At 41.4% G+C, this 27,617-nt stretch overlaps 1 protein-coding gene across 2 annotated transcripts in view; it reads left to right on the top strand.

The window, feature by feature from the left end:
* The window catches only part of POU2F3 (POU class 2 homeobox 3), a 225,978-nt gene that overhangs the window by 161,849 nt on the left and 36,512 nt on the right, over positions 1-27,617 (top strand). For both annotated transcript variants that reach the window (XM_077457374.1, XM_077457375.1), the window contains exons 4-5: positions 4,775-4,876; positions 13,845-13,947. In XM_077457374.1, coding sequence (XP_077313500.1) covers positions 4,775-4,876; positions 13,845-13,947 — 205 coding nt within the window. The remainder of the gene's footprint in view (positions 1-4,774; positions 4,877-13,844; positions 13,948-27,617) is intronic.

Here is a 27,617-nt window from a genome sequence, read left to right as displayed (position 1 = left end):
ACGTTCACTGTCCATGGGGAAGGACAAGACCTCTATGTGCAGTAGAGAAAATGGAGGTTTCTTGCCATGCTGGACAGGGTTGGGCTGTGTGGTGGAACTATGCAGCTCTCTTTATTTAAAGAGCAGAAATACAAATTATTTGGCAGGTAAAACAGCTCCCTGTGTATTTCATATGTGTATGTAGCTGTTTGCCCTGAATTTAGTGTTAACCACTTGAGTCCTGAGGGCCATTTTCAAAAGGTGCAGGAGAAACATCTATTTGCCCAGTGCCACTTTACAATGTCCCCCAGATTCAGCAACTCCTGGGGGGCTTCTGTCGGCACTAGTGCTGAAACGATCCATCCAGGCCTAAGCTTGGTAGCTAAAATTAGCTTCTAGTGTTCTAATGCTTCTACAAATTGCTCCATAGGAATGCGCTGTATAAGTGAATACAAACACGATGCTCCCAGTGTAGCACCGTCACCAGTAGTGTACTTAGGTTTTGTGCTGCCCAAGGCCTGACTAAACTCATAACCCCCTAATTTAAATATGTCCCATCCCTTCCCTTCCAATCAAGGCCACACCCCTTGCTGAAATTTTCAAGTGGCGGCAGTAGTTCTGAGGGCCTGGGGTAGGGGCAATGGATTCCCTTAATCTGCATAGATTTCCTCTCACTTCCTGTTTGGCTATGGGGCAGGAATTGAAGGGAAATCTCTGCAATGGGACAGGGATGGTAAAAAATAATATGACAGGGGTTATAACCCTCCCTTACTCTATCTAAAATGAAAAAAATGTGTTGCCCATAGTTCTACTTTAACCTCCCTGGCGGTATGATTATTTCAGATTTTAGGTGCTGAAAGCGGTACCATTATTTTGCATGAAAATTTAGCGTTTTATATTGAAGGCCTGTAATTCTTAGAAATAACTTATATCTGTCCAAACAAGAGTCTAATATACATCCCAGGTATAATGAAGTTTTAAATACAAAATCATAAATTATAATATACTGTAGCACTAACCCCCGAAGGAGCTGCTGGTTATTTTTGGGCTTACCATTACCTTCCGCTTCTCCTTGTTGCACGTCTAGGGAATGTCCCGTGGTAGATGGCCCAGTAACTTGAGACTGACAATAGATCCACTTGAATGGATTTTATTTGCAAACTTCAACCATTGAACAGTCTTTAACTTGGGATCAGAGGGTTGGGAAGGAATGCAGGTACTCTCAATGTCAAAGCATATAAACGTTAAAGAACTTGCTTACTTTGACTGCATCCAGAGAATAGCCATTCGCAGCTGGATGAACACTCAGGTTGGAAGTCCCTCTCTCACAAGGCCTAGCAGCCAACAAGGTGCTTATTCAGGAACAAAGACTTTATCACCGACGTTGTTACAGAACACGTAGGGAAACTAAGCTGTAGAACACTTGTAGGATACCTGGATCTTTCAGCCTGCTTGACGATATCCACAAGACCGGATTCTCTCGGTTAGTTCAGCCCTTCCAGGCTCTTGTTAAGAAAACCAAACTCACACGTGGTATTCTTCTAAAGAGTCCTCCCCTGGAATGCTCGAAGTCCAAAGGGTCTCTCCTGAAACGGAGACAGCACCCATCCACCTTGGAATCCTTAGTTCCCTTGCCTTGGGCTAGCCAGCCCCGAGGCATTAAAGTCGGGTGGATCCACACCCCAGGCCATAGCCCTTCTGGGGGCTGGTCAGGAGGACTAGGACCATGTAATCAGCACTTCATACTGGACCGGAAACCCCGAACCACGTGACGTCCGCATCTTAAATACCCTCTCCCAGAGGGCACAGCGAGAGGGCCACTCCCACTGACCTGGCTCTGAAAAAGAGTAACTTAAGCGCCTGACCAGACCATAGTTCCACCCCTGCCACCAGAGACAGCGCCCCCCTGTGGCCAGGCTGAACATCTCACAGCCCAGTCAGACTGACACAGAAGTCAAATTTAGTCAAATAGACCCAAACCAAACTGTAGTTTGGGTAAAGTTTTAACTTTGAAAAACATAGCACATGCTCTTCAGGAGCCCGCCGCTACATATATATATATATATATTTATATATAATAAATAATTATAACAAATAATAATATAATAATAAAATTTATTCAATAATGTAATCAAACCAAAAACACTGAAATTTGCTCAGTTGCAGAATTATCGCTGTCATTACTTTTAGTGTTTGATAATAAATTTCCCCACAAATCACTATCACTCAATTCTGCAAGTGATTCTAATTTATTATCGCTGTTTTCTAGCTGGTCTAAAAGCACTTTTGACGTAAACAGACATTTTTGGTTGCTATGGACAATCTCCAGTTTCCTGGCAAAAAGAATAGTATTTATAATGTAAAATTGCAGGCAGGACACTGGAAAAACCACTAGGGACAAAGGGGGTGTGTAATTATTTGTTAATTATCTGTAATCCTACAGTATACTGCATTTAGACTGTGTCTTTTACTTTTTGAATTTGGCACCGAACTTCGTTCCCGTGCGCCGCAACACTCGCAGGGAACAGAGCCCGGCACTGTGACAGATCGAGCGAGATACGGCGGCTCGCAGATCACAGCGGGGAGACATTGCAGGATCCAGGGGACAAGGTAAGTAATCTCTACATGGATCCTGCAATGCGATCCCGAGTCTGGCTCTGGGTTACCACTTTTGGTACTGAAATCTCACCCCGAGACAGACTCAGGAATACCACCAGGGAGGTTAAGCACAAATTTCTGATAATTTTATGGCGAAGGACTAAGAAGAGATAACCATGCCAATGGTGCAGCAAAAAAACATATAGCACAGTGAGGAAGGTTGAGGACAAGCAAAATTAGAAGCGGCGTCCCCCCCCCCACAGTTGCTGAATGCCAGCCACCCACATACCGAAAGCAGTGGGCCGCTTTATGGGGGCGCTAGACTAATTTGCCCCTCAGCCCAGTCTGCCCCATAAGACTGGTGCTACAATAACTGTAGCGCAAGCCGGTGGGGGCGCTTTCCGTGCTGCCCCCCTGCAAAGTGCTGCCTTAGGCCTGGGCCTTGTCGGCCTAGGCCAGGATACAGAATTGGCCGTCCCAGAACTTCCAGACAGTATGTAGGCTCAGGCAGAGATTTGGCTTTGTTCAGAATCTCCCCGGCATTCCAAATCCCTTAAAAGGCTGGCAGGAGCAGGTGCCAAGGGGTTATGGTTAATTGGAACGCAGCGGCAGCACAGACACAGCCACTGCTCCCAATTTGACAACCATGTGAGTGTACGGCCCCCCAACACACACATTGTCTACATTTGTGTCCATGCACACGCACCCCCATAGCAATACAATTGGGAGCAGCCGTTGCATGCCAATTAACATGCATTGGACTGTCTACATGGTACACCTGTGTATCCATGTGCAGGAAAACACAGCCTTTGCATGGGTGTATGCTGTATTACACCTGTGTGAATGAGGTCTTAGAAAAAAAATGCTCCATGAAAACCTTCATGAAGAAAAAAAAGTGTAAAAAAATGGAAACATTTAATAAAAATTCTTCCTCCCAACAAAGGATCGTAACAATGATGTCAGAATATCTGAAAGACATTTACATTTAAATGCTCAGCTATAGGAACACAATGAAATTAGAATTTTTAGAGATTGCAAACCTGTGAAAAAGTGTCTGTAATGCTAATTTGTAATGTTGTCATTTCAACTAAATCGTATTGCAATAATAATACACAAACAATTTACTCAATCTATTTTTCTTTCCCTTTGTGTTTCGCAATGTAGCATCGAAATCAGAATAAAGCTTTCCTAAAGTAAAATGCAAATGTTTACTTTGACATTTTTTTACTCCTCTACATTACATAAAAGTCACACTATTGTGATATAATATTATACAGCAGACTTTGATTATACTTTGTAGTAAATTTATGGGTACGAGAAAGGTGTACGTGTACAGAATAATAATCAAAACAGTACAAAGAATCCCTAGCACACTTTCCAGCTACTCAGCAAAATCCAAACTAAACTTTTAAAAGGCTTTTGTTGCGCACATCTACAAATACACAAGGTGCACTGGCATGTATAGGGCATGGGTGTGTCTCAGTCCCAAATTGTACATACACAAAAAGATTACACTGCCCACGGGACTTTAATGAGGCACAGCCGGAAAATATAAAATATACAAAAAGATTTATTGTTACAAAGAAAAGATATTAACATACATTTAAAAACAAATTGTCATACATAGTTACTAACAATATATGTACACGAATGACCATCATTAAACTGGTTGAAGTGAGACTATACCTCCATAAAGGTGGATAATCCCTACAGATTTTCTCAACGCGTTTCTACAAATATCTAAATATGGGATGTACAGTATATAGCAATGCACAGACTGCGAGGAGGCTCACCTGGAGATAGACTTTTCCTCCTTTAGTTAGGTTTTTGCTGGCAGGCAAAAGAGAAGCAGTCGTGGAACTATATAATTTCTTCTTAAGACTGTAGTTCCACTATAACGTAAAGCAAGAATAATCGGAATTTGGAAATCATCTATATCCCTTAACAAGGAATATATGATGTTAGATACTGTATTCTTCTGCTATTACATACATTTCAAATGTTATTGATATTTTATTAGATGGTAGAAAAGCATTTACTGACGGTTCTTGTACTTTATTTCCAAAACATTGACTTACTGAGCTGTAATTTTAGCCACCAGCATTTTCTCCAAAATCAATTATTGTGAAGTTGACTGTTAAATGTGTTTTGTTCATATCACACCTAACATATTTAAATGTGTGTCTATGTGTTACAGATTAAAACAGAAGATTTTAGTGAAGCACTGCAGCCTGGAATACCTCATCGACCATGTCATCTGTCTCAAGGATCTATAATGGGCGGAGGACAGATGACTGGGGTATGACACTACTGTATAATTTACAATCTAATAGGTATAAATGTATTGGGGTTGATTTATTAAAGGCAAATAGACTGTGCACTTTGCAAGTGCAGTTGCACTAATTTTCGGCAGAGCTTAGCAAATGTGGTGAAACTCAGCTGATTTCCATCATCCAATCATGTGCAAGCAAAAATGCTATTTTTTTCTCCTTGCACTTGATTGGGTAATCTTTACAAAGTGAACTTTCACCACATTCACTAAGCTCGGGGGGAGAAATGAGTCCAACTACACTTGCAAAGTGCATAGTCTATTTTCCTTTAGTAAATCAACCCTATTGTTTTGGTATAAAATTCTAGGTTTAGCCTACTGTCACACACAGACCCACACCAGTTAACCACTTCAGCCCTGGAAAGATTTACTCCTTTTCTGACCAGAGCACTTTTTGCAATACGGCACTGCATCGCTTTAACTGCGACATTGCACCCAAACAAAATTGACATCTTTTTTTCCCCACAAATATAGATTTCTTTTGGTGGTATTTGATCACCTCTGCGTTTTTTTTTTTTTGTGCTATAAACAAAAAAAGACCAACAATTTTGAAAAAGAAAACAATATTTTTTACTTTTTGCTATGATAAATATCCCCCAAAAATATATAAAAAAAACTATTTCTCAGTTTAGGCCGATATGTATTCTTCTACATATTTTTGGCAAAAAAATCACAGTAAGCATTTATTGATTGGTTTGCGCAAAAGTTATAGCGTCAAAAAAATAGGGGATAGATTTATGTAATTTTTATTATTAATTGTTTTTTATTAGTAATGGAGGCAATCTGCGATTTTTATCATTTTTATCATGACTGCGACATTATGGCGGACACATCGGACACTTTTGATACTATTTTGGGACCATTGTCACTTATACAGTGATCAGTGCTATAAAAATTCACTGATTACTATGTAAATGACACTGACAGGGAAGGGGTTAAACACTAGGGGGCGATCAAGGGGTTAAGTGTGTCCTAGGGAGTGATTCTAACTGTGGGGGGATTGTCTCACTAGAACATGACAGAGATCACTGCTCCCAATGACAGAGAGCAGTAGATCTCTGTCATGTTGCTAGGCAGAACAGGGAAATGCCTTGTTTACATAGGCATCTTCCCGTTCTGCCGCTCAGTGACACAATCGCAGGCCTCCGTCAGATATCATGTGCGTGGGACCTGCGGGCACGGTCACGGCGTACATCATTGTGCGCTGGTCGCCATGTGGTCAAAGTTGAACTTCAGGCACAAACCTTTCATTCAAATATATTTCACAATAGTCTCAGAGGACATAAATCCATTGTATGCGACCTGAACCTCAGCCCTTCTAAGGGCTCTCACATTTGCTGAAAAAGCAGGCGCACTGTTGCCTTTTGCATCATTGGTGACCACTGCCCCGCAGTGTGTTTTGTCTCACCATAACTCTGCAAGCTCTCTGTGTCTTTACTGTGGGCTACACCATCTCCTAGCCTCAGCTGCTACTGCCAAGTCCTTGTCACCCCCTGCGGTAACAAATTTCCCATCCATGACAAAACCAAAATATAAGTAACAATAGGCTCCATTTACAGAACCAGATCACATACGGTATCTGCATGAACATGTGATAAACTCAATTCACAGAAGGAAATAAATAATTAAATGCATGCGGTAATTAAGTAGCGATTAAGGCATGCAGTATTTAGGGAATATGTACTGGTTGTTAAGGAGCGGGAGGCCGCCGCATCCTTAACAACTGATGAGTCATCAGCTGTCAGCTGGGTTTTCACGCTGACCGCTTAATGTAAAAAAAAATTGCCAGCAATGAAAAATTATGGAAAACACGGTGTGGGATACCCCCGCCAGTCCATATCAGGCCCTTTGGGTCTGCTATGGATTTTGAAGGAAACTGCCACCCGGTTTCCCTTAAAAACTAAAATTTTAAAAAAGTCCCCTGTGTAGATGCCCGCCACCACTGCTGGCCTAGAAAAAAAGTCTGATAGCTTCGCCGCCTCGCGCCTCTAAAGAAACAAAGGGACGGTGAAACGATCAACGAAAGAGAAAATGGGATTTTTGTACTCACTGTAAAATCCATTTCTCAGAGTTCATCGATGGACACAGCAACCCACCCCTCTATGACGTTTTTGATACTTCTATTACTGCTTACTACTAAACTGAATACCTAGAGCAAGAAGGGGGTTATATACCGACTGGGGACAGCCCATGGGCGTAGCCAGGTATTTTTTGTGCTGCCTAATCCTACACCTGCGGAGGCCATATAACCCAGTGGTCAAGATTAAGGAAGTGCTGTGTCCGTCAATTTTTTTGCCATGGGGGTTCCCCTCAAAATTCATACCAGACCCTGATTGGGGAGGGGCCCCATGCCGTTTTTCTTTCTTAATTTTTCATTGCCGGTAGTTCTTTTTTTCATTCATTAAGCTGTCAGCTGTTACCCACTGACAGTTGATGACTCATTGGTTATTGAGGACATGGTGGCCGCCCGCTCCTTAAAAACCATCATGACAGTTACTGATTGTTAACTACTTAAGGACCGCCTCATGTACATATACATTGGTACTTTGAAGAGGGATATCTCGGTAACGGCAGCAGCTGCTGCCACAATTACTTGAACAGTACACTGTTTTATGCAGGATATATTTATAAACCAGTGAATGTGATGTTCACCTAATATTCAATTGCAGTGATTCTAGATTTTAAAATAAATTCACCACATTCACTGCTTTATAAATGTTATTATAAACATATTCATTATAAATGTTATCTTGAATGTGTCACAGGGAACGTTAAATTTTAAAGCATGCTTGGTAATCTGAGCAGGAGATGAATGTCATTTTCCAAATAAGCAGTTAATATCTCTGAATAATGTAAACAATGTTACAGCTATTAATAATTAGAAAGATGACAACACTTATAAAAATAAATCCATGCATGATCAGCCTGGGTTTTGGAATAGGACCATTTATTTTTACAGACAATTTTGTATATAACAAATTAAACATCTCAATTATATCAGATGTATTCCAAAGATTCTAAGAAATCTATTAAAAGTTAATTTAAAGTGCTAAAAAGTGGAGCACCATAATCCAGCATGGACAAAATTTTAAAACATCAGTTATGTTATGATTTTCCCATATTAACCACTTGCCGACCGCCGCACGCCGATGTACGTCATCAGAATGGCACGGGCAGGCATAAGCACATACATGTACGTCCTTTGCCTCCCGCGGGTCGGGGGCCCGATCGGGCCCCCGCCCGGTGCCTGCGGCGGTCGGTTTTCGTTCGGGAGCGATCCCGGACGAGGGGACGGCCATTCATTCATGGCCACCCCCTCGCGATCGCTCCCGACGAATGGAAATCCCCGGTGACATCACTTCCTCTCCTGTAATGTAAACACAGGAGAGGAAGTGATGTATTCTCTCCTCCGTGTCGGTATTTTTCGTTCCGACACGGAGGAGAGCGGATCAGTGAGTTGCACCAACACATCCCACACACAGTAGAACATGCCAGGCACACTCACACCCCCCCTTTACCCCCCGATCACCCCCCCAATTACCCCTGCCCCCCAGTCACAGTGACACCAATGTCATTTTTTTTTTTTTTTTTTTTTTTTTTTGCATTGGTGTCATTTGTGACTGTAATAACTGTTAGGGCAGTTAGGGTTAGCCCCCTTTAGTTCTAATGTACCCCCCTAACCCCCCCAATAAAGGTTTAACCCCGTGATCACCCCCCGTCGCCAGTGTCACTAAGGCTGGGTTCACATTGCAGCGGTTTATGAGAACGAATGTGATTCGCACCGCACTGCAGTGCAAATCACATCCGATCTCTGTGCGATTCGAGTTCAGCCATTCGCCGCACCCGCCGCACCCGCCACACCCGCCGCACCCGCCGCAAATTCGCACGGGACCCTTTTTTTGGCCCGCAGCAGAATCGGATCGCATGGGTGTTCACACCATGCGATCCGAGTTTGCAGATCGCACTGCGATATGCGAACTGATCTGGGGGTGTCAGTAACATTTCACTGACACTCCCAGCAGTTCGCATAGGGCAGTGTGAACTGCCGCCGGGAGGCATGCGATGCGGGAACCCGCCGCGGATTCGCGGCGTTTCCGCATCGCTCCAGTGTGAACCCAGCCTAATAAGCGATCATTTTTCTGATCGCCGTATTAGTGTCACAGGTGACGCTAGTTAGGCAGGTAGGTATTTAGGTTCGCCGCAGCTTTTTATAGCGCTAGGGACCCCCATATACTACCGCATAAAGCCCCCTGATTGCCCCCTAGTTAACCCTTTCACCAGTGATCACCATATAACTGTTACAGGTGACGCTGGTTGGTTAGTTATTTTTTTATAGTTTCAGGGCACCCGCCATTTATTACCTAATAAAGGTTTAACCCCCTGATCACCCGGCAGGTGTCATTTGTGACTAATAACTGTTAGGGCAGTTAGGGTTAGCCCCCTTTAGTTCTAAGGTACCCCCCTAACCCCCCCAATAAAGGTTTAACCCCGTGATCACCCCCCGTCGCCAGTGTCACTAAGGCTGGGTTCACATTGCAGCGGTTTATGAGAACGGATGTGATTCGCACCGCACTGCAGTGCAAATCACATCCGATCTCTGTGCGATTCGAGTTCAGCTATACAGATAGTATGGCTGAATTCGTGTCGCACCCGCCGCAAACTCGCACGGGACCCTTTTTTTGGTCCGCAGCAGAATCGGATCGCATGGGTGTTCACACCATGCGATCCAAGTTTGCAGATCGCACTGCGATATGCGAACTGATCTGGGGGTGTCATTAACATTTCACTGACACTCCCAGCAGTTCGCATAGGGCAGTGTGAACTGCCGCCGGGAGGCATGCGATGCGGGAACCCGCCGCGCATTCGTGGCGTTCCCGCATCGCTCCAGTGTGAACCCAGCCTAATAAGCGATCGTTTTTCTGATCGCTGTATTAGTGTCACAGGTGACGCTAGTTAGGCAGGTAGGTATTTAGGTTCGCCGCAGCTTTTTATAGCGCCAGGGACCCCCATATACTACCGCATAAAGCCCCCTGATTGCCCCCTAGTTAACCCTTTCACCAGTGATCACCATATAACTGTTACAGGTGACGCTGGTTGGTTAGTTATTTTTTTATAGTTTCAGGGCACCCGCCATTTATTACCTAGTCTCACTAGTGTACCCCTAAATTTAGGGGTGTCTACTTTCTAAAATGGGGTCATTTGGGGGGGGGGGGTTTGTGCCATCTTGGCATTTTATGGCCTTCAAAACTGTAACGCCCTTAGAAAGCCTGAAGGCGGTGCTTGGTTTTTGGGGCCCCGTACGCGGCTAGGCTCCCAAAAAGTCCCACATATGTGGTATCCCCGTACTCAGGAGAAGCAGCAGAATTTATTTTGGGGTGTCATTTCACATATGCCCATGGCATGCGTGAGCAATATATCATTTAGTGACAACTTTGTGAAAAAAAAAAAAAGTTTGTAATTTTCCCGCAACTTGTGGCAAAATATAAAATATTCCATGGACTCAACATGCCTCTCAGCAAATAGCTTGGGGTGTCTACTTTCTAAAATGGGGTCATTTGTGGGGGTTTTGTGCCATCTTGGCATTTTATGGCCTTCAAAACTGTAATAGGTAGTGAGAAGTGAACTCAAAAAATTACGCCCTTAGAAAGCCTGAAGGCGGTGCTTGGTTTTCGGGGCCCCGTACGCGGCTAGGCTCCCAAAAAGTCCCACATATGTGGTATCCCCGTACTCAGGAGAAGCAGCAGAATTTATTTTGGGGTGTCATTTCACATATGCCCATGGCATGCATGAGCAATATATCATTTAGTGACAACTTTGTGAAAAAAAAAAAAAAAAAAAAAAAGTTTGTAATTTTCCCGCAACTTGTGGCAAAATATAAAATATTCCATGGACTCAACATGCCTCTCAGCAAATAGCTTGGGGTGTCTACTTTCTAAAATGGGGTCATTTGTGGGGGTTTTGTGCCATCTTGGCATTTTATGGCCTTCAAAACTGTAATAGGTAGTGAGGCGTGAAATCAAAAATTGACGCCCTTAGAAAGCCTGAAGGCGGTGCTTGGTTTTCGGGGCCCTGTACGCGGCTAGGCTCCCAAAAAGTCCCACATATGTGGTATCCCCGTACTCAGGAGAAGCAGCAGAATTTATTTTGGGGTGTCATTTCACATACGCCCATAGCATGTGTGAGCAATATATCATTTAGTGACAACTTTGTGTAAAAAAAAAAAAAAAATTTTTTTTTTGTCATTATTCAATCGCTTGAGGCAAAAAAATAAAATATTCAATGGGCTCAACATGCCTCTTATCAATTTCCTTAGGGGGTCTACTTTCCAAAATGGGGTCATTTGGGGGGGTTTTGTACTGCCCTGTCATTTTAGCACCTCAAGAAATGAGATAGGCAGTCGTAAACTAAAAGCTGCGTAAATTCCAGAAAACGTACCTTAGTTTGTAGATGTGACAACTTTTGCGCAAACCAATAAATATACAATTATTGACTTTTTTTTTACCAAAGACATGTGGCTGAATACATTTTGGCCTAAATGTATGACTAAAATTGAGTTTATTGGATTTTTCTAATAACAAAAAGTAGAAAATATCATTTTTTTTCAAAATTTGCGGTCTTTTTACGTTTATATCGCAAAAAATAAAAATCGCAGAGGCAATCAAATACCATCAAAAGAAAGCTCTATTTGTGGGAAGAAAAGGACGCAAATTTTGTTTGGGTACAACATTGCATGACCGCGCAATTACCAGTTAAAGCAGCGCAGTGCCAAAGTGTAAAAAGACCTCTGGTCATTTACCAGCAAAATGGTCCGGTCTGAAAGTGGTTAATATAAGTACACTAATACACTTATAAGTTCACTTATATACTTACACTTATATACTAATATTTTATTAGTCACACCATTTATTTTAAAGGAATTCATAGCAATAAAATGTAAAAGTCCCAACTACTCTAAAAAGTACAATACCAAACATAAAAAAAAAACATTTAAAATGTTAATTTAAACTGCTAAAAATCAAGCCCATAAAGAAAATGTTTATGTTAAATCAGTTGATTCAGTACTCCAGTCCTCTGGCAAGGTATAACATAAGTCTTGTGTAGACCCTATGTGCAAAATAGTTTTGTCCAATTTCTGCACTTCTCTAGTTAACTTTTTTCTTTATTTTTATTCTTTACATATTTCTATATCTTACTCCTTCACAATTTCCCCAATTCTGTATATGATTATCATTTTGCAATCACTATAGAAACAATAGATTTTAGGTAGCTGAGTTCAGGGCTAATTATCTCACCATGATAACTCACCTTTCTGTGCTAATTTAACAATGGTCCTTCTTATTTGTTCCATGGATGGTCAGAATAATGGCGATCAAGATGACCTTACTTCCAAATATATTGTATCTTTTCAGAGTTTTACCTATTCCAGCCCCAGCCCATTACCTATGGATTATGCAACGGCGGGTGTCTATTTGAGAGAGGCCTAGAGCTACCTAACTTCCAGAAATGTTACTATGCAGCCCAGTTAGCGCAACCCATAGGAAATACCCCATGGGTAGGTTTAGAGGCTGTAGGCTGTGACCCTTTTACTTTTTTGTTAATATCTTAAACCTTCTGATTGTAGAAGTGTGTTCAATACAGTTCTATTACATTCTCTAGCCTTATGAGATAAGCTTCAGCGTCCCTTCGGGTTGTCCTCTCCCCACACACCACTCTTGCCTTTCTTAAAAATCCATCATTCTATAGGGCGTTTATTGCTCCAAAGTCGTTTCATGTATGGGTAAAATTAAGTTTAGCTAAGCTACATCATTTGGCCACATCAACCACTGTGGTATCTTTTGCTATTCTATATGAACAAAACAAATTGCCCAGCTCTGAAATGTAATGATATCTCCAAATCAAACATTTTTTGGACTCGGTATCTGACTATCTATTGCTCTCGACCAGATGATGGTGTCTGAACACATGTGTGATTCTGCCCCCCATGCCCCAGGGCAAATAAAAAATAATATCTGTACCAAAAGATAAGGATTTATGTAGCTGAATAGTACTTACTTTAACTTAAATATATACTAGTATCTAGATGATTTAAAATGTAAACACCCTGCAATTACCAAAAACAAAAGTGCAGTAAATTGTGTTGATCCAAAAAAAACTAAAAACCTATGGGTATTATGTCAGCAAATTAATACAATAAATATATAAATGTCCCAGTGGTGATATGGTTTGACTTTGACATGTAAGCGCATATTATTGGGGGATTTGTTTTTAATTGAAATTTTTAATAAAACTGTGTTGCACGATTACCCTGTCATTTTCTTTCTCGTGATTGTTGTAAAATTCCACTGAGGGAAGAGAACATCTGGGAGATGAAGAAAAGCTAATCTGGAGTTGAATGCTGGCTGTTTTTGGCATTATAACTCATGCGTAGTGATCTAGCGGGCCTTAGGGCTCTGGTGAGTGCGTATTTGCATCACTGGTGGTGGAGTGCAATTTCCTTTGAACTGTGTTTGATTTTTGCACTATAGCTTCACTGTGGATGAGAGGCATGCGATAAAACGCAGACACCGATTTTGATGTGTATATAGTTCGAGAAGGACTTTATATTTATATATTTTTTACAGCACAAATTGTTTTTTGATTTTTTTGTATATAACCATATCACCAATGGAACATTTATATTTTTATTGCATTAATTTGCTGACATAATACCCATAGGTTTTTTTTTTTTTGGATAAACACAATTTACTGCACAGCACTATTGTTTTTGATAATTGCAGGGTGTTTAGGGTTTAAATCACTTAGATTCTAGTATATATAAGTTAAGAATTTATGTACAGTATTTATCTTAAATATATCTTGTGTTTGATGTCCTTTGTTGAGCTTCCACTTTGTAAACAAAACAACGTGATTATTTTATTGTATTTATGTTTTCCTGCAGGATATGGCTTCTATACACTCTCTCCAGCAACTAGTCCTGGTCCCCAGCCACCTACAGTCAGCTTCACAGTTCCTTCTGTCACAAGCACAGCCTGTCCAGCAAGGTAACATGCAAGACTGCAAGTATTAAACACTTTTTTTTTTTCCTTTCAATAACCAGGCGTGAAAAACATTATCATATCTATTAAAAGAAATGACACCATGAAATAATATATGGCTGCGGAAGTAGAGCACCTCTGATAATTATTTTAATGGGTTTTGTTATGCTAATGTTAGATTAGCATCACACGATAAGGACAAACAGAGGTGATATCAAGAAGTGATAGAGGTGTGTGACCACCTGTAGTTAACCATCTCTGCACCCTGATACACAAGGACTAGCAAACTTTTACCACATGCAGTGCCTTGATTAGGTACTCATACCCCGTGAAATTTTCCACATTTCGTCATGTTACAACCAAAAATGTAAATGTATTTTATTGGAATTTTATGTGAAAGACCAACACAAAGTGGTACATAATTGTGAAGTGGAAGGAAAATGATAAATGGTTTGCCAAATGTTTTCCAAATAAATATCTGAAAAGTGTAGCTTGCATTTGTATTCAGCCCCCTTTACTCTGATATCCCTAACTAAAGTATAGTGGAACCAACTGCCTTCAGATGTCACCTAACTAGTAAATAATCCACCTGTGTGTAATTTAATCTCATTATAAAAACATTTGTTCTGTGAAGCCCTCAGAGGTTTGCTAGAGGACCTTAAAGAACAAACAGCATCATGAAGGCCAAGGAACACACCAAACAGGTCAATGATAAAGTTGTGGAGAAGTTCTGGAGAAGTTTAAATCAGGTTTAGGTTATAAAAAAGTATCCCAAGCTTTGAACAGCTCACGGAGCACTGTTCAATCCATCATCCAAAAATGGAAAGAGTATGGCACAACTGCAAACCTGCCAAGACATCTTCCTAAACTGACAGACCAGGCAAGGAGAGCATTAATCATAGAAGCAGCCAAGAGGCCCATGGTAACTCTCGAGGAGCTGCAGAGATCCTGTTCACAGGACAAATGAGAATTTGTTCACAGGACAACTGTTAGGCTCTCCACAAATCTGGCCTTCATGGAAGAGTGGCAAGAAGAAAGCCATTGCTGAAAGAAAGCCATAAGAAGTCCCATTTGCAGTTTGCGAAAAAAACATGTGGGGGACACAGCAAACATGTGGAAGAAGGTGCTCTGTCAGATGAGACCAAAATGTGTGGCAGAAAACGAACACAGCACATCACCCTGAACACACCATCACGTTGTGAGGATGCTTTTCTTCAGCAGGGATACTGAAGCTGGTCAGAGTTGATGGGGAGATGGATGGGGCCAAATACAGGGCAATCTTAGAAGAAAACCTGTTAAGAGTCTGCAAAAGACTTGAGACTGGGGCGGAGGTTCACATTCCAGCAGGACAAAGACCCTAAACAGCCATCGTAGCCAGAGCTACGATAAAATGGTTTAGCCCAGGGGTAGGCAACCTTTTGAGCTCAAAATGTTTTCAAAGAAATTGAGCGTGCTGATTTTATAAAAAAAATGTCAGCTTCACACTCTCAATCACGAAAAGGATTTTTTTTATAAAGTAAATGCTGTAAACTACTTAAGCGAGAAATTAACATCCTGCACTCTAACTCTAAATTAACATCCTGCACTCTAACGCGTCAGATCAGCCCCAATTCATCATGCACCATCACACCTCAAACCAATGTGCCTCCTTTCTCCTCTGCACCCTCTGCACATCTTCCCCACTGCTGTACCCCCCTGCTCCTCTGCCCCACCAATGTACTTCCTTTTTCCTCTGCCCCAACACTGAACCCTCCCTGCTCATCTGCCCCATCACTGTACCCCCCTCCATTGAATCCCCTTCTCATTCCTCCCACCCCTGTACCTCCTGCGCATGTGCCCCACCACTGTACCCCCTCGCTCTTCTGTCCAACCACTGTACTCCCCTGCTCATCTGCCCCATCACTGTACCCCCCTGATTTTCTGTCCCACCGTTGAACCCCCTTCTCATTCCTCCCAACACTGTACCTCATGCACACCTGCCCCACCACTGTACCTCCCTGCACATCTGCTCCACCGCCATCCCCATGCTCTTCTATCTCACTATTGAATCACCTTCTCATCTGTCCTAAAACTGAACCCATCTGCTCATCTGCCCCATGACTGTAACCTGCTTTACCACCTCCCACACCAATGTACCCCCTGCTCATCTATCCCACCAATACAGCTACGTTCACATCTGCCCCACTGCCCTATGCCCCTGCTTTTCTGTCCCACCACTGAACCCCCTTCTCATCTGCCCCAACACTACACCCCCCTGCTCAATCGGCCCAACACTGAACCCCCCTGCTCATCTAGCCAACACAACCCCCCTGTTCATCTCTTCTACCACTGTACCTGCCTGAACATCTGCCCCACCGCTGTACCCTCCTGCTCATCTGTCCCACCTCTGAACCCCTCCTGCTCATTTTCCCCACGGCTGCACCCTCTTCTCATCTATGATTTGCGTGATATGCAGAGTGGTGAAAGGAAGCAGAGATGAGACACATCTACCTGTCCTGGCACACTCATCCTGCTGATCCAACTCTCGCATCCAGCCCACGTGCTTGTATGTGATGTATGTGATGTACTGTATGTGATGTATGTGATGTCACATACAAGTATATGGAAAGGATGCGCAATGATGAGCTCAGGTCAGGGGTATTTCCTGAACGCAGTGGGCCTGTGTGCAGGATCATAAGTTGGGCCCCCCCCCCCCAGCTGAGAAAAAGTGCAGTACTCTGTGCCACAGGAAAAGTTGGGTGTGGTTTTCATTGCGCTAAATACTGGCTGTGGCTTAAAGGGACACAGAGTGCAGGGGTTCAGTAGTAAGTGACGCAAAGGTTCAGGAATATTTTCAAAAAGTTCCCAGTTTCTCAACAGTAATTCCACAAACTGTCACCTGATTGTGGTTTCCTCAATCACAGTGAAATCCCTTCTTTCTGAGATTGGTAGTGGCAACCAAACGAGTCATCTTCCTCCAGATTGTGGGCGGGGCTAACAGGACTGAGATTGGCTTTAGCAGTGGCCAATGTCATTCCTCCTCTTCCTGGAAACAGGGACCGCCCCCCCTTAGCAGAACTGAACCAAATCTCTTACCCATCACAAAAGCTGACGATTGGTGCTACAGAAAAGTTAGAAAACCAAACAATGTTTCCCATCTTTTACAATGTGTGGGGGCACAGTGCCTCCCCCTCAGTGCAGGTGCAGCGTGGGGAATTCTGAAATTGGAATGCATTAGTGTCTCACTGACACTTCCCTGTGCTGCTCTGCTGATGGGGAGGTAGTCGAGTGCCTGCAAAAGAGGCTTTGTGTGCCGGGGGTTGCCTACCCCTGGTTTAGATCAAAGCATATTCATGTGTTAGAATGGCCCTGTCAAAGTTCAGACCTAAATCCAATTGAGAATCTGTGGGAAGACTTGAAAATTGCTGTTCATAGACTTTCTCCATCCAATCTGACAGAACTTGAGCTATTTTGCAAAGAAGAATGGGAAAAAATGTCGCTTTCTAGATGTGCAAAGCTAGTAGAGACGTACCCAAAAACCTGTAATTGCAGTGAAAGGTGGTTCTAGAAAGTATTGACTCAGGGGGCTGAATAAAAATGCACACCACACTTTTCACATATTTATTTGTAAAAAAATGTGAAAGCCATCATTTATCATTTTCTTTCCATTTCACAATTATGTGCCACTTTGTGTTGGTGTATCACATAATATCCCAATAAAATACATTTAAGTTTTTTGATGTAACGTGACAAAATGCGGACAATTTCAAAGGATATGAATACTTTTTCAAGGCACTGTATAACTCTATTGCTAAGGCCCCACTTCCATACTGTACTAGTTTACCTCTTTCACTTTGGAGTCTGTCACAGAAGTGAGTGATTTTTATTTTTTTACACTTGTGATTACCACTAAAGGCAAATATTGAATAAGAGAGTTCATTGAATGCTGTTGGACATTGGACCCTTCTGTCTTGCAAGAAGAATCCTATTATATGAGTCTTGCTATTGATTAAAACTGGATTTTTTTTAAAAGGCTTATTCATACTAAAAACAAGTTATTACTTTTTGCTTCTCCTTCATTATATTTGGAATATGAACACATTTCAAAATATTCTGAGAATTCTTCATAACTGAGTGTGTTGACTGTTAGCATATTTGTACTCTTAATGTTGATTATTGATATTCAATAAAAAGATTATCTTTATATGAGGTAAAGTTCATCTCAAGGCTCTTGTCTGACAGTCTAAACAAATAACATGTTTAGCTATTGTGATGCACAAGTCTCATAAAGTGAACAAAAAAAATCCTTTACCTTCACTAGCTGAGCCAAATCTTCCTTCACTTGTATCTCACATGTTCTCCCTCCCAGACACTGCAGCTCACAGTGGGAGATTTTCAACAGTGAAGTCAGTTCTGCCAATCCAGAAAGCAGTGAGCAGGACTAAGTGTGACCAGGGGCTGGTTGACAAGCTAAAGGCTTCTGAATCAGCAGGGGTTCTTCTAGCCATAAGGAGATGCAGTGGTTCTTCTGGCCAGAAGGAGAGGCAGGGGTCCTACTGGCTAGTTCTGGGTGCCTGATAGTCCCAACAAACCGATCTCCTATTAGTATGGAGCAGCAATGGGAGCTGGCTGGAGGGAGACTTGCCACCATGTTCTCTTTTTGGGGGTCAGAGAGAGTTCAGGATAGCGCAGATTTCAGGGTGATGGAGGGTCTCAGCATAGATGCTGCGGACGCCTGCCTTTGCACGCAAGCACGAGCCAGCTACAATGCAGCATAGCTCCATTTGCAGGCAGAAGTTCTTCTGGAGCTGGAGGGGGATGAGGATTCTGTTGATCAGCACAGAGTTTCACTGAAAATCCAAAAGTTTGGCTGGACTACAGTGCATATTGTAGGTTGGCAGGGAAGCATGCAATCTACTGCTGGAATGTAGTGTGCCTCTGGGGGGTGGCCAGCCTGAGGTATGCACTCACTTTCCCAATCTCCTCCTTGGCTCTTATTATCTATGAGTGGAGCTGTGAACTGCCCTCATCCTGAAAACTTTTGTCTGCTGTCTGCCAGGCTCAGTGCTGCCCCAGTGATCACTTATCTTTCATTGATGCCCAGTTTGAAATTGCTTGTGGAAAGTTTGTATTTATTTGTATTGCATTCTGGGTGTAGTGGGCATTCATTCTGATTTTGTTTGTTATCAATAGAGTAGGGTAAGGAGAAAGGTTTAAAATGGCGTCGGCAACAGCTCAGTAATGACCATGTTTTGGGAAAAATTTACCATGCCTGGTCTCCCTGTCATTGAGAATCACTTGGGGATTTGGAAGAACACTTTTTACTCACCCAATCATCCTCCACTCCCACAGGCTCCTGGAATTGCCAGACCTGTCCCCATTGCCTCTTCTCTCCTGCGATCCAGCAGTCCAAGGTCCTCTGACATTAATAAGACCCTTGAAAGGTCAATGACCCTGTATTGGAGGTGAGAATGCTAGGGGGACAGTCTGCTGCTGGAGCATCTTCTGCTGGGGGAGCAAAGGATCAGGTAAGTAAAATGCTTTTAAGGTCCCATAAACAGAAATGAGCATTTAAGCCTTGCAGCAGAGGAGGTGTTTTAGGTTTAGTGCAACAAATATTTTTTTCATGGGAAGACATAATTCTAATTTCAGAAAAGTTCTTAATCACCACTGATGATGAAGGTGACAGAAACTAAAATGTTCCAAACTTCTGTCAATCAGGAGTCTTCAATACTGGTTCTAATTTAGATCTATAAAGTCACTGTTTCTCAGGTCCATCCAAGTTTTATCCTGTGTTGACCCTGTTGAGGGGGGGAATAGTGTTGCCCCCAAAACACCTTGGCTGTATTGAAATGATATGTTTTGTTTTTTTATTAGTAGTTAGACTTATCTAGGACTCGTTCATCTGGTTTTTTTCTGCCATTCCTTACTGTATTTCTATGGTTCCATGCAGACCTGTTGGTGCATGAACAACAAGGAAAGGTGGCTTTAGACTCAATAGGATTTGACCCCTATTTTCTACTTATGCATATACCCAGGCTACAATTGAAAATATATTTGCATGCAGGGTCAGTTTGAAACAGAAGATGCAATCTGACAGTCACACTCTCCCTTTGTAATTTGAAGGATTGAGCTGTCAGTGTGTCAGCCACCTATTTCAGGAGGCCTGTGTGCTTCTGATGGGCAGAGTGTAATGAACATCTGTGCAATAGGTTGTAATGAGCTGTCAGTGTGACAGCCAAGTTCTACTCTACATTCACCTGTAAATAAACCACCCCTTTAGACTTCAGTGATAAATTATTGTTTCAGTATGTACAAAGCATAAAAATGTATTATACAACTTTTCAGACTCTTATCAGAGATAACCCTGGTACGATTTTAGTAACTTATTCATCCCCTTCAGATGTACAAGCTACATCTGTTTCAGCTGAGGTGGGGGAGGGGTGTACCTTTACATTATCACTTTGGGTGGCAGAGGACCTTGTTCAGGCATTGTTTGCATTTTAACCACTTCAGCCCCGGACCATTTTGCTGGTCAAAGACCAGACCACTTTTTGCGATTCGGCACTGCGTCGCTTTAACTGACAATTGCGCGGTCATGCGACGTGGCTCCCAAACAAAATTGACGTCCTTTTTTTCCCAAAAATATGGTGGTATCTGATCACCCCTGCGGTTTTTATTTTTTGCGCTATAAACAAAAATAGAGCGACAATTTTGAAAAAAACGCATTATCTTTTACTTTTTGTTATAATAAATATCCCCTAAAAATATATAAAAAAAACATTTTTTTCCCTCAGTTTAGGCCGATACATATTCTTCTACAAATTTTGGGTAAAAAAATTGCAATAAGCGATTATTGATTGGTTTGCGCAAAAGTTATAGCGTTTATAAAATAGGGGATAGTTTTATGTCATTTTTATTAATAATTTTTTTTTTACTGGTAATGGCAGCGATCAGCGATTTTTATTGTGACTGCGACATTATGGCGGACACAGCAGATATTTTTGACACATTTTTGGGACCATTGTCATTTATACAGCAATCACTGCTATATAAATGCAGTGATTCCTGTGTAAATGACACTGGCAGTTAAGGGGTTAACCAGTGGGTGGCAGTGTAGGGGTTAAGTGTTCCTAGGGGTGTGTTACTAACTGTTGGGGGCTGGGCTTTCATTTAGTGAACACTGATCTCTGCTCCAATCACATGGAGCGGAGATCAGCGTCACTAGTTGCTAGGCAGAACGGTGAGATGCTGTTTACAACGGCATCTCTCCATTCAGCAGTCCCGTGAGATGATCGCGGGTATGCCCGCAGCGATCAAGTCCACGGGACCCACAAACGGACTCACGGGGGTCCCGACCAGCATGCGAGCGCGCCGCCAGCGGTGCGCTTGCGATGGCAGGGCGACATTAGAGATTGGACGTACCTGTATGCCAATATGCCTGCCCGTGCCATTCTGCCAATGTACATCGGTGTGCGCTGGTCGGGAACCGGATAATAACCACATCAAAATACACTTTAGAATTTTAGGGGGTGCTAACAACCAGGCTTTATATATTTGAAAAGAGAGAGAAATGAACCAGCAATTAGAAATAACCACCACCACATCCCAATTATATAGAACCAAACAAAAAAAAAAAGGAAATGCCCAAGGGACTATATAGGTGTAGTAAGTACAAAAATGTATAAAAATGTAATTTTTATTCAGATATCATAATAATAAAAAACAATAAAGAAAATACAAAAAAAAAAAAAACAATAGTTTATGCAGAGACTCTTACAGGATGTACATGGAAAAAACAAAAAAACCTCTGAGTAATCAGGATATTAACCAGTGTACTCCTGGTATCCAACATGTTTCGGATTACTATTTCTATGTATAATTCCTTCTTCAGAGATTTCAAGAAGAGACTGCAATATCTAGTGAATATATGAAAATAATATTAATTACATGAAAAAAGTAATGTGCAGCGTAAAGCACTTAAGTGAACAGCTCATGCAGATAATGCAGGAAAAGCTTAAGGTACACTTACTGGGCGTTTCACAAAGCAGAAAATATGTTGATTAAAAGCAGACGGACCTCCAGGGTTTCAGCATCCAGATAATGCTAAGGTATAGTTTTCCATAAACCAGAAGTGGATTGGATCAAAGACAAAAGAGGCTTTATATATTTGGCCAGATGCCTTAGTGACCATCTGTTAATTCCCATTTACATATCCTGTTGATTCATAGAAGTACAGCCATATGAAAGCTTGAAACACTTATAAATTATTTCACTTCTCTTTCACAACTTCTTCAGTCTTCACAGTCGGTTCTAAAATCTGCAATTGGCAATAACATGACTCAGCAATTGGTTGCTTGGCCCCTGCACTTTCAGAGGGGAGTAGGAGACATATGAACCCTTACCCAGAAATTGGGAATTCCTGCTGGTTGTGGAGGAGCAAAGATCTCCAAGGTAGAGCACATAAGGTGAGGGGGTTAGGAGATACCTTTTGCAGAGACTTTGCTCTGCATGGATAAGGTGACTGTACATTTAAAGTGGCATTAAACCAAAAGAAAAGGAAACATTTAATATATTGCAGCTTACCAATTCTTAGATGTGGTGGCTGCATTAGTTGTCTTTTTAGATGTTCTTTTTTTCTATTTTCATCTGGTGATCTGGGAATTAGGTCAGTTTTTCAAAAGAACAAGCTCTCTCGCAGATTTATCAGTTACAGGAATGAGACAAAGCAACAGGGGTGCTTACTTAGAGGGGTGATCAGCATTTATTAGGGTAAAACCTTTGTCCCATTACAAAAATAAATAAAATAAAATGTCTTCTTAAAAAATGTCTCTCTCTTAATACTCGAACAGTTTGAATTTCTCCAATCCCGTCATATTGACATTGCGTGCCCTCAAGAAACACAATTTGCCATCCACTCATTTCCCCATTATTTTTATCCCTCCTATTCTACCATACTCTCAGCATCTGTTCCCACAAAGCACGGGGGGGGGGGTTTGCAATTCACAAACATACTAACTTTGTCTGTACTAAACAAATCCCTGACCCTTACCTTTTATTACAAAGCAAAATCCTGAACTCGGACATTACTTTTTTATACTATTATGCATCTAATACTTCCCAAATATCCTTTTCATCTCACCTAGTGTAACTCGCCGCCATAAACGGCAAAGGAATTATCTTTTTATACGGACATTCAAACCTAGTAACCAATACTAAGTTTGACAAATCAAAACCCAAAAAACACCCTACTCTCTCAGACTAAACCCGATTCCGTGATTTATTCATTGTTTATGTAGATGCATGGCAAAAGTAAAATCCTCTTCATAGAGACTATACTTACTACTCTGTGTCTCATAACTTTTATACCCATATTGACTATATCTAGGTCTCTGCCTTCTTTCTACCAGCAATCTCTACAGCTAAAATCTTACCTGTACACTGGTCAGATCCTGACCCAACAGTTATTTACCTTGTAATTCCTCTTGGTCCTTCAACAATGCCTTACTAACCATTTCTGAAATTCTTGGTGAACTCAAATTCATCTCTTATGAGTATTTTCTATTTCTACTATTTCTTCTCCAGTGAATTTATGGAAAACATATAAAACTGTACTTAGGGGGCAGATAATTCAGATATCTTCCCTTTGCAAACAACAAAGATGCAAATGTAAGACGGAGTTAGAATTGGAATTGGACCAAGCTTTACTACAGCATAAAACGAGAAACAACTGCGATGGACAAGACAAAAATGATATACCCTTAGCAACAAACCTACTATCATGCTTGCCAAATGCTTGAAAACCTTTGAATATAAACACATCATTCTTTTTTCTTCACACAGCTAACAATAAATTCACTAGTAATCCGATTGCTATACTTTCCAAATTTAAACAACACTTATCCAGCCTTATCCCGCCTTAATGCGGCACCTATTTCTTTCCCGATTGCCAGGGCAGAACAGTTTTTCTGAAACTCACAATTGTCTTCCCTTCGTATGAATTTTACAACCACACTCAACTCAGATATCACAACAACAAGAACTTACCGATGCCATTAAATTCTTAAAAAACAGCAAATGCCCTGGTCCCAATGGGTATACTTTCCTCTTTTACAAAAAAGTATCTAATCTAATCTTCTATCTCTATTGTTCCACCAGTACATGACTCCAACACAACTAACAAAATTTACACCTTCTGTTCCCCCCCCTGTTCTTCTGTGGTTGCGCCATCGCTGGTATGCTATTTAATATTTGGTGAAAATGCCCCATGGTTCAACATTTGTGGACGTGCACATATAATCTAAAACTCGTCATCACTGACAAATCTCTGGTACAAAACCCATGAGAAGCCCTCCTCCATAGGCCGATTTCTAGCCTCACTAAATCAGAATGAAAATTGGTATCAGAGAGTATTGGAGATAGCCAGGCTTGGGTTGAGAAAACTAATCATAGGTACCATAAAAAGATTATCATATTGAATACAACATCATAATTTCTTGAAGTAGGAACGCCATGGTTAAATCACAGTATTACCCTTAACCTTGATTATTTATTTCTCTCTGTCTAGTATTTTGTTTAGCATATGCAGTTGTGCTACCTGGCTGGGGGGATATTGCCCCCCCCCCATCCACTCCCTCTCATTCCTTCCCCTCCCCTCTTTTCTTATAACTTTCTTTTATTTTTCCTTCCCTACTTTTGTCCTTATACCTATAACTAGCCCCAGTACTTTGACAACTATGACAAATTTCCTGCATTCATAATACTGAATGTATTTTAGTTGTATTATACCGATACCTTTCATTTTGATAAATACTACTTAGATTTTTTATTAACTGTAATCATCTAAGGCAGTGGTCATCAACCCTGTCCTCAGGGCCCATTAACAGGCCAGGATTGCAAGATAACTGAGATACATCACAGGTGATATCATTTGCTGATCAGTGATTTCAGTATTCTAGTCTGCATCTCCCCAAGGTAATACATAAAACCTGGCCTCTTAGTGGGCCCTGAGGACAGGGTTGATGACCACTGATCTAAGGGCAATACTGAACGATTTTCTCTTCATTACGTTTGTTTTATACATTACTTGTATGAACTTTTACATCATGAAACCCTTAAAAAGGAACTGCAGTCTGCTCACATAATTTGTAATAAAAACATCTTTGCCATTCTGTAGCTTCCCTCCAATAATTTTACATATTATTTTATATATACTGTGATTCTGAACTTGCCAAATATGCTGCAGAAATCTCCTTCCACTAAGTCTAGCTGCAACCATTTTAACTGTGGGTAGCTGAAGCTGCTGCCTGTCCACTTCCTGGATTTACACAGACACACAGAAACACACCTCCAGCTTTGCAGCTCTCATTGGCCCTCTTATGACTCATCCGCTCTCCCTTCCTGGCAAACTCTCACGAGAGTGAGAGAGAGAGAGCTCTGCATGTTGTCATAAGCCCAGGCTAATGACCAGACAAGAAACAGGAAGTTGGCTGTTTAAGGTATTTACTGGCATAAAAAAAAAATACTATCCAGAGTTAAAACAACAAGGCAGTAGATTTAAGGAAAGATGAAAAAAAGACCGAAGGTCCGCTTTAAGCTACTTTATTGATGTATCCCCTACTGTGCTTGCTACAATGTGAAAACGGGGGAAAAAACTAAAAGATAAAACGAATGCAGCCACCACATCTAAAGATTTGTAAACTGCAGCATATTACATTTTTGGATTGGGTTTAATAGTGCTTTAATTAATATCCTATATTTGCAGTGAAGAAACTTAGCATTACCTGGCAGAAACTAATATAGTGAATGTTACTATCACAAGAAAAGACACACAGGGCTCGTTAAATATTTATTTAAACTAGCCAAACATTTAACAACCAGACATGAATAAATATATTGTTTGCAACAATGAAATACAGTGTTGTTTAGAAGGAAAAAAAAATACAAAACTTGTTCACTAATTATACCATTGTCTGCCCAGAAATAACTAGGATTAGACAGCATAAAGAGAAATAGTAATGTGCACTTGCAGTCGTTAAAGGTGACCAATCAAAATTTTGTTTATTATAGTCAAATTCAAATTTCAAATTATTTGATGCAGTGCTAATAATCTGGCTGGTTACCCTTTAAAACCTGATTACTAAAAATTTACTTTTTAGGTGCAAATCTCAAGAATAGAAAACAATCACAATATATATAAAAGGCAATATTTATTGAGTATAAATATTAAAAGAAGAATATATAAAAAAGAGCATTGCTGTCTCAAAACCTGCATAGCGTTATCAGACACCATATCACATATACACAGTGCTGTAGTGATTAGCACTCTCACCTCGCAGTAAAAAGGGACGCTGGTTCAAATCCCAACCACGACACTACCTGCCTGGAGTTTGCATGTTCTCCCTGTGCCTGTGTGGGTTTCCTCCGGGTACTCTGGTTTCCTCCCACGCTCCAAAGACATGCTGGTAGGTTAATTGGCTTCTGTCCAAAATTGGCCCTAGTATATGAATGGGGACCTTGGATTGTGGGCTCCTTGAGGGTAGGGACTAATGTGAGTGTGCAATGTACAGGGATAGGGATAATTGTAGACACTCACTCAGGTTGAACTGGATGGACTGGTGTCTTTATTCAACCTTACTAACTATGTAACTATGTAATTCATAGGTAAATACGTGTGAAAACTTTGTAATTTAAACAATTAAAAATAGACGGTTCTTTCAAATGTGGATTCTCAATGCGTTTTCCAATAAAGCTTCATCAGGAGTAGTTTTGTTGAGCTGATGTGCAAACATGCGGCAACAGTGTGTTGATATGATAGAAAGTTTCCTGGGATGTAACGGAGACAGGTATCCAAGGACCCACCCCACCAACATTCTGGTAGGAAGTGTCATATATGGGGGAAACCGAAATCTAGCACCACCAAACCTCATACACCAGGGTAGGAGTGCTGTTTAGAAAGGAGGGGGGGGGGGGGGGCACCACCCAAGGCAGAAGTTCAAAAGTGGGCCTCCAGTTGTTAATATACTTTTTTGAGCACTTAAGCATAATAGCCTCCACCAGCGAAGAAAACATTCCCCATGTACCTTTAAAGCTGAATTCAGAGCACAAAAATATTCATTTATATTCCTGAAGAGACACGAAGGATTTAAATGTAGGTTTTGTGCACCAAAATGCCTGTGTGGACCTATATATTACCTTGTGAAAGTAGCAGTGACATCATCACTGTCCTGTACATAGCCTGTGCAAAAAAAAAAGAGCTGTGGGAGGAGCCCATTAGGCTCCATCCCCTACAAGCTGTCTGCAGAAAAGTACAGGAGGGGGTGGAGACAAGACCAGCCCCCTGCAGAAGGAAAGGGAGCGGCAGTGACTGGTCTTTATTATAGGAGGTTCCTACACAGAGGTAAAGTTTTACACTGGATTCCTGCACAGATGTGGAAGAAATACACAAACACACCAAGATTCAAGTGAGAATACATATGATGAGTTGAATTCAGACAATATTTACTGATCCGAGTTCAGGTTTAGGGGGTTGTTTACACTTGTGGAGGGGGTGGGGAGGGGGGTAAAAACACACCACATTTTCCTCCCAACTGCCCCTCATAAAATGGTTGTACACCTTTGACATGAAAGATGAACAAAGCACATCTTTCTATAGCAGCTTTTATCAACTTTTTTTTTTACCGAGGAACCCTTAAAAT

This window comes from Lithobates pipiens, unplaced genomic scaffold, assembly GCF_037356315.1.
Source record: "Lithobates pipiens isolate NorthernLeopardFrog02 unplaced genomic scaffold, aLitPip1_a1.2 Scaffold_27, whole genome shotgun sequence".
Taxonomy (NCBI): Eukaryota; Metazoa; Chordata; class Amphibia; order Anura; family Ranidae; genus Lithobates; species Lithobates pipiens.
This window is presented reverse-complemented; position numbering and strand designations above follow the sequence as displayed.